Here is a 9,829-nt window from a genome sequence, read left to right as displayed (position 1 = left end):
CTGATTAAATGTGATTCATACCAATTTGGACTGGAATTAGCAGCAACCAGCCCTGGTGCTGATTCCGGTGGAGGAGTAGTTCACTCCACTTTTATGGAAGGTCTTAGCTCCATATTTGGATTTTTTTAGGTGAACCTGGATGAAGCTACTGGGATTGATAGTTCAAGTGCTGCTGTGATGGTAAGGAATTGTATGTGTGTTTATAGCTGCTAAATGTAACTGTTTTCTATTAGATTTCCATTTCAAATATCGGTCTGTCAAGTGGAGGTACTATGAGAGTGGGATCCAACACTCCTCATTTGTAGTTGGGTCTGAACCACCGTACACGTGGACAAAAAATGGAGACATATGAGGCAGAACTAAGGCCAACAAGATCAAATTATACTCTGATACCATATTAGATTTTCATGTGAAAACAAAAAAACCTGTCAAGTGGAACTACTATAAGGTAGATACGGAGCACAGCAAAAAATGATGCCACCATCCCTATGAAACCTAAAAAATTCATCCCTTTGTTGATGCCCATGTGCTTCCCTTCAATGTAGGGGTAGTGAGAGCGCAGGGAGTGTTCTCCTTCCCCCCTCCCCAAAAAAAAAATTAATAATAATAAATAAATAAAAAGAAGCGAAAGGGTTTCTTGAGCAAGTGACATAAAAGGAGCACATCAACAAGGAAAGACAAAGTGGTTTCGTATGTGGGCCAAAGAGGTTATTTCACGTGAAGAGGAGAGAGCGTGATAGTGTACCATCTGCGATTGGTTCAAAGAACCTTTCCCTAAACAAGAGAGGGATCGCTATAATGTCAAAGTGCAATTTCCCACCAATGAGAGGGTTGAAAATCAAATTGTGAAGTAAGGGATGGATTTTAATGAGAGAGAGAGAGAGTGGGATCCAGGGGGCAGACATCATCACAATCTCTTTCTCTTTAATGAAGGGGCGAGTGTTGAGGATATGGCTCCTTTTCCGAACGTTGATTGCACAGGCCAGTCCATAGCTACCTGGGCGATCGACATGTGTCTAAGCATTGATCTAACGGTTTTGGCACGTCGCCTTTGATCTGATAGGTAAAAATACAGCAATTGGATCAGTGCCTGGACACATGTCGATCATCCAGCGAACAATGTGCACGACCTGGACGATTAGCGATCAACGCTCAGGAGAGGACCCCGATTAGAGTGATGACCGGGTGGGCTTTCATTCTCGCTAATCCGGTCCGAAGTCGCCTGAACCGCGGTCAAATTGCCCCGATTTTTTCCTTACACGATCGCGTGCCGGTTCTACGGTTCTAGTCATTCTTTCTACTCATAGGCTCATAGCTAGCCCAAAAAAAAAAGGTCTTTCTTTCCACAAGAAGTCAGGCACGTACAGAGAGGGAGAAAAGTTTCTACTGTTGAGCTCCGTCAGAGGCTCAGAGCTCGTAGGGCGAGAAGGCTTTCAATCCGACCGTGACAACGAAGCAGGGAGAGGAATGATGGGGTTTCGCCTCAACATTTTCCTCTTGTTGATCGCCATGTTCTCCACACCTGTGCTTTCCGACTTGATCCTCGCAAGGGTTGATCGACGAGTAAGTTGTTCTTCGATCTCTCTCTCCTTCCCCAATAATTACAACCATTCTTCTGTTCTCTAGAGTTCTGTTTCTCAAGGCAATGGATTCTCTTCGCCGTAATTTCCTTTCCTTAGATCTATAGAACAGCAATGCGTCCAGAGTGTTCCTGATCTGTTTACGTTACTCTTTTTTTTTTTTTTCCCGCTATCGGTTATGGATTTAGTTAGTTTTCCAGATTTTCTCGCGGGATCATGAGGCTTAAATCAATTTATTTGAACATACGTACCATGTAGACCTGGCATCCCTGGGTATATCATACTTAGCTGTCTGGACTCTGGATGCATTTGATGGGGAATATGGGCATAAACATGCATACTTATAATGTAGAGATAATTACTCACTGGCCTGTTTTATAGCAAAATTGGATACTTTGAAGTGATTTTTTATGAGTACTCAGATTGTTTAGTGCTCAATAAATGGGTTCTCTGCTTGCCCTATTCATATTAAGCCGTACTCCAGAGCTCCTATCATCTAGAGGACATTTAAGGTAGATACGGTCATGGGAGTCAGTATCTTATGTGTTTGGGTTATCCGTACTTCGTCTGCTTAGAAGACTCGTGCAACACTGTTAGAGTCGATAAAGCAATCTTTGTGAGAGAGTGAGATTATCTGGAAGGTAAATTGCGTTGATGTCTGTGGCTAACATGTGGTCAAAAGTTATTTCAGGCACAATTTAAGTTAGCAATTTCAATTATAAAGGATTTTTCGAATTCTATTTATTTGAAATTAGAAGCTCCATGGAAATTTGTTTAAATAGTGCCAATTTTCTTAGAATGAAAGTGGATAATCTCCCCCGCCCCCATGAAAAAGAAAGGGATCTTTTGGTGGAACTCCGTAAAATATTAAGAATATACATGATTGGATTATCAGAATTGAGGAACCGAATATTACAACTTACGAGACTCAGATGCACTCCATGTCAGCCAGCTCAGTTGGCATATTTGGCCCTTCTAGGGTTTTCTGAATTGGATGAAACTCATATGATTGACTTCGTGATTAATCACTATTCTGTTTACTTTTTGTGTTACACTGAAACTTGTGGAGTTCACTTGCTCAGTTTTGTCTAGAAGTTGGTCAATTATGGAAATTCAACACTTTGTAGTTTGGATGACACAGAACTAGAGAAATTGGAATTGACCACTTTATAGTTTGTATGACATAGAGCCTGAGAACGAACATTTGAAATACAAATGGTCTACATCTCTCTGCAGTTCCAGCGTAAAAAACAATAAAAAGGAGTTGATATTTGATCAATGACTGTGATGGACAGAGAAGCCATCTGTCATCTCAAAAAGTTTTTATGCTCTAGTGCAAGATATATTTGCATGTAAACAATGAAAGTTGGTTTAAGGTTGCTCTTTGTCAAACTCCCTTTAGTAAAGAGATTATAAAGTGCATTCAATATTAGATGGATGAGGGAATTCCAGACAATTGATGGCATTTTTTTTTTCTTTGCAACACCCCCTCTCTCCCCTCGCCGCACACCCCCAAAGACAAAAAGTTACGAGAACGTCAAATTGTCAATGTAACGAGTGAAGGGTCTTCATGGTCCATCCTCTTCAGTAGTGAAGGTTGAAGTTGAAGTAGGATCTTGTTCAATGGTTGCAGTTTCTTCTATTTACAATGAGTTGATTGGTGAACGAGGACTCATGTGGCTGACTGAATCTAGTTGGGATAAGGCTGAGTTGAGATGAGTTGAGGTTTTCAGTGCAGCAGCTTAGTTTTCAATTTGGACATCATTTTAATGGACTGGGTTGGTGGGAAATGGTTATTTATTATACTTATTCTGCATTCCATTTCCTTGTTGGATTTTGTTATATTAATTTTTTTTTTTAATGGAGTGTCTTTTTCCCCAAAAAAAAGTAGTGGAATTTCATAAGTATTTTATATGTTAATTCCTTAATCTTAACCGGTACCTTCTTCTGACCATGTTAAATCCTTTCTTGCAGATTGACTTAACTTCTCAGATCGTGCGCATCACCTCATCACTAAAGGTGCTTAAGCCTGAACGAAATTTTGAATTCTTCATGAATTTGATTAACTTAATTGGATCCTGATTTTGGGGTGAATTGTGTATTTGTATGCAGATTTATTTTTTTCATTTTAAAATTCAAATAGTGCTTTTCAACATTTGCATTGTTAATGTTGCTGTTTTGTAGGTGGAGAATGCAGGCACTGATGTTGTGTCAGAGGTTTTATTGGCTTTACCTGATTACCAGGTCAAGAACTTGGCATTCATGAAAGCATTTGGTAGTGAAGGAAAAGGAAAAGCCAAATCTTCTACTACCAGTCTTCCTTTTACAGTTGTGAATCCTGAAGGGATGCCTCCATCTTTGACTTTCTATTCAGTGTCTTTGCCCAAGGGACTCAGTAAGGGGGAGAGCTTCACTTTGGATGTCTTTGCTGCATTCACAAATTCAATACGACCATTCCCCGAGGAAATCACTCAGGCTGATTTGCAGATTGTCTTGTTCCAGGATAGTGCATACTATCTTTCTCCTTATGAAGTCAGGGTCCAGTCACTTGCTGTTACACTACCAAGTGCTAGAGTTGAATCATATACAAAACTTCACAATACAAAGCATGTAGATTCAGAGATCAAATACGGCCCATATGAGAAACTTTTACCCTTCTCATACTCACCTATAGTTATTCATTTTGAAAACGATAGGCCTTTTGCTGTTGCCCAACAATTGGTAAGAGAGATAGAAATCTCCCATTGGGGCAACATACAGGTCACAGAGCATTATGACATTGTCCATAGAGGTGCTCAAAACAAGGGGGGCTTTTCCAGGTCTGCTCAAATTTTCATTCACAGATTCATCTCATTACTGTTGTCTTAAATGTAACTTGAAAGTTAAGTTTTGCCTCATTTTGTGTATATGCTGCAGACTCGATTATCAAGTCAGGGCCCATATAAGAGGTTCGTCATCATTTAGGCATCTTATTGCTAGATTGCCTCCAAGAGTTCGTTCTGTTTACTACAGGGATGAAATTGGCAATATCTCAACGTCTCATTTATGGGGTGATTCTAGAAAGGTGAATACTTTGATGCCTGCAATAGAGCTTTCAACTGACTATTATATCTGTTTGTTGATTTTCACCCAAAGTTTCATTGCATGCAGACAGAACTAGAAATTGAACCTCGTTACCCATTGTTCGGTGGCTGGAAAACAGCTTTTACAATTGGTTATGGTTTACCACTCAAGGACTTTCTGTTTGAATCTGGGAATAAGCGTTTCCTTAATATCACTTTTGGTTGCCCTATAGATGATGTGGTCGTCGACAATCTCATTGTAAAGGCAAGTAATCTTTTAGTATTAGATTATTCGTTCTTTAACATGTTTCTTAGATTTGGTTGTCTTATTACTAATTTTTCCTTGGCTGGTGTTTTATGCTCTAAAAGGGGAGCGTAACTTTTTGGTCTTTGCAATAATCTTGCACTAGTTTCGACTGAAAAAATAATAATAATCTTGCACTAGTGATTATGGAAGATGGATCTGCTTTGTTATCCAATGGGACACATTTAAACTTGTTTATGAAGTGGCATAAAATTTGAGTCGCCTTAATGGTGATCACTTTTCTCGATAGGATTTGGTTCTCGTTCTCCAACTCCTTGATATCTAAAGACATCTATTGGATTATTTTCCTTTGGTACAATGCAAGATGGATCATACCATCTGTTTATATATTCACTGTTTCTTATGAAGGCCATTACGCTAAGATGGGGTCATTTCCCACCTTGGGCATTTGACTGACCAATGGCTACTTCCAGTTTTCAGGCTTCTGAATGGGCAGAACTTTATGTATTGGGCCAGTTGGCTTTTGTAACAAACCCAAGATCTGAAACCAGGACCTTCCAGGTAGAAGAAAGAGGAGAGAGGATGTGCTGAACCACGATAGACTCAGCTTGTGTGTTCCATCGTGTTCACTCTAATCATTATTTATAATCTCAGCTACAAGCTAATAGTAAATGGACCCTAAGTGGGAATTCTGCTTAAGAGTACACAACATTGATTACAACCTAAAAAGGAAGCAAAAGAATGAAACTAACACAAGTATATAACGTTAGGGAAAAGCCCCCAAAGCGACTAACAGCTAAGACACATTACCGCAAGGTATTGGATAATAATACCCCTGCGGCATTCTTAACAACTTTACATTCCCCCTCAAGTTGGAGTATATATTGGAAGGTTTGAGTTTTGAACAAGAAGAATAAATAATAAAAGTTGCACCAGTCTTGAATAGCAATTGTAGATGCCAATGAGCTTAAAGAACTTCAATCTGGTAGTAATATCAGCTCAAGCACATCAATCATCGGCAACAATAGTTGACAAAAATCTCGTGTTAAACAAATCCAGCATAACCATCAACAATGAACAAAACAAGCAGTAGAGAACACCAACTGCAATCCATAATAGTGGTAACAACAATATCATAAATTGTTCTCAAGGAAGGCAAATTTTAAATAGTAATCTTCAAAAAGAAGACAGATGGAAAGTGCAAATATCGATGCACTTATGAGCCCCAAATAGAGGTCACAGATAAAATTGCAGCATAGGTAGCTGTGAACCGAGTAAAAGTGCAATTTTATCTGGATTGACGCATTGGTCATATAGGTGGTTCCTTGCCGGAATCACCTTAATTTTTTCCCCCTCGGTTGCCTTGGTTTGCATAGGCGCTGTGATAACTATGGTATAGGCAAGGATTAAAGTATCGGTATCGGTCGCCGTATCGGTCGGCCAAAATTAAGATATGTATCGGAGGGTATCGTATCGGATCGAAGATACGCTAAAGATACGCATATAAACGGATATGAAACACCTTTTTAAACACTTTTGCATAAAAAAATTTGTTAAAAAACGCTATTGATAACATGTATTATACATAAACACTAAATTGAGGGTATTGCACTAAGAATTCAAGGTTTGTAGTTGTCCCATAAATGTAAAATCCTTATTCCCAACCTTGATTTCCACTTTAGTTAGAGAGAAATATGGTTGACAGCAACTTTGGAACAAAAATCCCTCAAAAAATCATGTTTTCTGAAAAATACCCATCTTGGTCATTATATGACCGTAGCGCACTATATCGGTACATACCGATTGATGTAGATAAGTCGCTTAGGTATATTTTATTGCAAATAAGCCTTGGGTTGTGTTATGTATGTGTTGGGCCTTTGATCCCATGGGTTTTCTTTGAAATGGGCCACTTTAATATGCCTAAAATATGGGTAGAAGGTAGGAAAACAGGATTTTGTTCATTAGTTTAATTAGTTGTTATTTAATTCAATAAAGGCCCATTAGGCCATTAGTTGGTTGTAAAGTCCTATATGGACTATTAGTTAGTTAGTCCTACTCTATGTTGGAGTCATAAAGTCAAGTCCTAGTCCTATTTTGAATTCCGAGTTGTAGTAGGAGTGCCTAGTCCTATTGGGAAACTAGCTTCTGGTTGTAGTAGGAGTGTCTAGTCCTATTGGGAAACTAGCTCCTAGTATTAGTATGATTGTAAACTTCCCCTCTATAAATGGAGAGGCATATGTTCCATTATTGGACAGATTTTGAATGAAAGAAAATTTGCATTTATGAAAGAAAGTTTGCAACTAAATACTTAGAGCAACTGACATAGTTGTGGGTGAGAAGCCCAGGCTGAGATAGCCACTTCCTTTATTCTCTTTCACCATTCTCAACATCTCATCTATTTTATTCTTCTTTTTTTATTTTATTTGTTGTAACATTCAAGAGATATAATTCAGATTCTGATAAAAGTCTGCAGAAATTAGAACCGATCGGCAATCCTAGTGGGAATAGAGAGATCGATCTCCTCTCTTTCTCTCTTGTGTACTCTGTTCAGCTAGGTCTTCAATCAAGGTATTCCAGGCCTCATAAGGGTCCCATGATCCTTACCTAGTCACTATTGGAAGCATTCAGCTGCTGTTCTTGAAGGTTCTTCTCAGTTTTCTCTCCTAGGTCAGAAAATCAAGAAAGCTTGTAACTTCACAACCAGCCATCAGAATCCTCTCAACTTTGGGGGTTTTTGTACCCTCCCTAGGGACTATCTACACCCAAAAGTGCAGCTCAATCGGACTCCCAGAAACCTGGCCGCACCTTTCTCTCTCCAGCTCTATAGAAGGTTTTTCTCTCTCCTATCGGGTTGAGTTTTGGGCTGGTTTTGCTCCTATATGGGTATTGTATCATTGAAGGTTTATTTGATGGTATTATTCCTTTGTTTCTTGCTCCTATTTGTATTGTTTGAGGTTATAAATTGCAGAGTTAGTTACTTGTAATCTACTCCTGCATTAAGTGGTATCAGAGCTACGGTTGAAGAAAGCTCCAAACAATCTATCAGGGCCTAACCGAAGATGGTTCCATCAGTTCGTTACTTCGCTGGACAAAGGGATACATACATTCTACATCCTTGATTGGTTAGATTCTCTGGAGGAATATTTTGACTACTATAACTTGACAGAGACACAAAAGCTTCAAGTTGTTTGTTTTCGGTTGATTGGTCATGTTAGAGATTGGTGGAGAGTCCATAAAAAGCGACTCCGAGTTCGAGGACATGAGCCTAAGACTTGGGAAGAGATGAAATATGAGTTAGTGACACAATACCTCCCTGTATATTTCCAAAGAAGGCTCTTCTCTCCACAAGATTCCCATCAGAATACATCCACTGCTGCCCAATCTAATGATCAGCCACATTATTTTCATGGGGAATTCCTTGAATGAATGCGTGAATTGGACATGTACTTTGACAACTACAACTTAACAGAGACACAAAAACGCCAATATGCATGTTCCCAGATGAGTGATTGTGTTCGAATGCAATGGAAAGTCCGTGAAAGGCAACTTCAAGCTCAAGAATGTAAACCTAAAACGTGGGACGAGATGCAGTATGAGTTGGCAGGCATGTACCTATCTGAGCATGAACGAAACATGTACTTCCTTCCACCAGATGTCCAAAAGCCACCCACACTTGACAATAGCATGAAGGAATCATCGGCCTCTATTGCAAAAGAGCAACAAGAGAAGACACCTCTAACTAGTGAATTAGAGTCAAAAGTTGAGGTTAGTGTTAAAATTTTTTCAGCCATTACTATTGTTGAGGAAGAACTAGTCATTGATGTTCCCATCAACGAGACTCATGTGGGAGAAGTAGAAAGCAACAAGGTTGCCACAATGGACAATGAGGTTGAGACTAGGGAACTTGACACTACAACAACTGTGATGATTATGAACAGCCAAGAGGAAGATCCTAAGGAGTTCAAGAATGAAGTTGTGTTTGAACCATCAATGGATCCGATTAGGAACCACCAGGTAGATGAACCAAAAGAGCTTTATATTGCATTGAAATTAGAAGAGATCAAGGTGCATATGTAGATGACCCTATGGATACATCCAAAGATGTTGAAGTTGAGCATGTGGAGTTTTTCATCCTATTAAAGTATCTTAAAGATCGAGCTCCTCACATTCTAGACTACATCTTTATCATCAAAGAGCTACCTGAATTTTTCTACGGCTTGAAGAGGGACGTGCATCATGATATAATCACCCTCACACTATAAAATTCGATGACGAATTTTTTCTAAGAGAGGGCAAGTTGATGTAGATAAGTCACTTAGGCATATTTTATTGCAAATAAACCTTGGGTTGTGTTATGTATGTGTTAGGCCTTTGATCCCATGGGTTTTCTTTGAAATGGGCCACTTTAATAGGCCTAAAATATGGGTAGAAGGTAGGAAAACAGGATTTTGTTCATTAGTTTAATTAGTTGCTATTTAATTCAATAAAGGCCCATTAGGCCATTAGTTGGCTGTAAAGTCCTATATGGACTATTAGTTAGTTAGTCCTACTCTATGTTGGAGTCATAAAGTCAAGTCCTAGTCCTATTTTGAATTCCGAGTTGTAGTAGGAGTGTCTAGTCCTATTGGGAAACTAGCTTCTGGTTGTAGTAGGAGTGTCTAGTCCTATTGGGAAACTAGCTCCTAGTATTAGTATGATTGTAAACTTCCCTTCTATAAATAAAAAGGCATATGTTCCATTATTGGACAGATTTTGAATGAAAGAAAATTTGCATTTATGAAAGAAAGTTTGCACCTAAATGCTTATAGCAGCTAAGATAGCTGTGGGTGAGAAGCCCAGGCTGAGATAGCCACTTCCTTTATTCTCTTTCACCATTCTCAACCTCCCATCTATTTTATTCTTTTTTTTTTTTTTTTTTTTTT

At 39.0% G+C, this 9,829-nt stretch overlaps 1 protein-coding gene across 1 annotated transcript in view; it reads left to right on the top strand.

The window, feature by feature from the left end:
- The first annotated feature begins 1,328 nt into the window (after positions 1-1,328).
- LOC122074826 (dolichyl-diphosphooligosaccharide--protein glycosyltransferase subunit 1A) overlaps positions 1,329-9,829 on the top strand; it is a 15,598-nt gene continuing 7,097 nt past the window's right edge. The window contains exons 1-5 of the mRNA XM_042639797.1: positions 1,329-1,563; positions 3,555-3,599; positions 3,765-4,399; positions 4,497-4,644; positions 4,731-4,907. Coding sequence (XP_042495731.1) covers positions 1,468-1,563; positions 3,555-3,599; positions 3,765-4,399; positions 4,497-4,644; positions 4,731-4,907 — 1,101 coding nt within the window. The 5' untranslated portion in view covers positions 1,329-1,467. The remainder of the gene's footprint in view (positions 1,564-3,554; positions 3,600-3,764; positions 4,400-4,496; positions 4,645-4,730; positions 4,908-9,829) is intronic.

This window comes from Macadamia integrifolia, chromosome 3, assembly GCF_013358625.1.
Source record: "Macadamia integrifolia cultivar HAES 741 chromosome 3, SCU_Mint_v3, whole genome shotgun sequence".
In the NCBI taxonomy this organism is placed as follows: Eukaryota; Viridiplantae; Streptophyta; class Magnoliopsida; order Proteales; family Proteaceae; genus Macadamia; species Macadamia integrifolia.
Note: the sequence above shows the minus strand (reverse complement) of the source record. Positions and strands in the feature narration are given on the sequence as shown.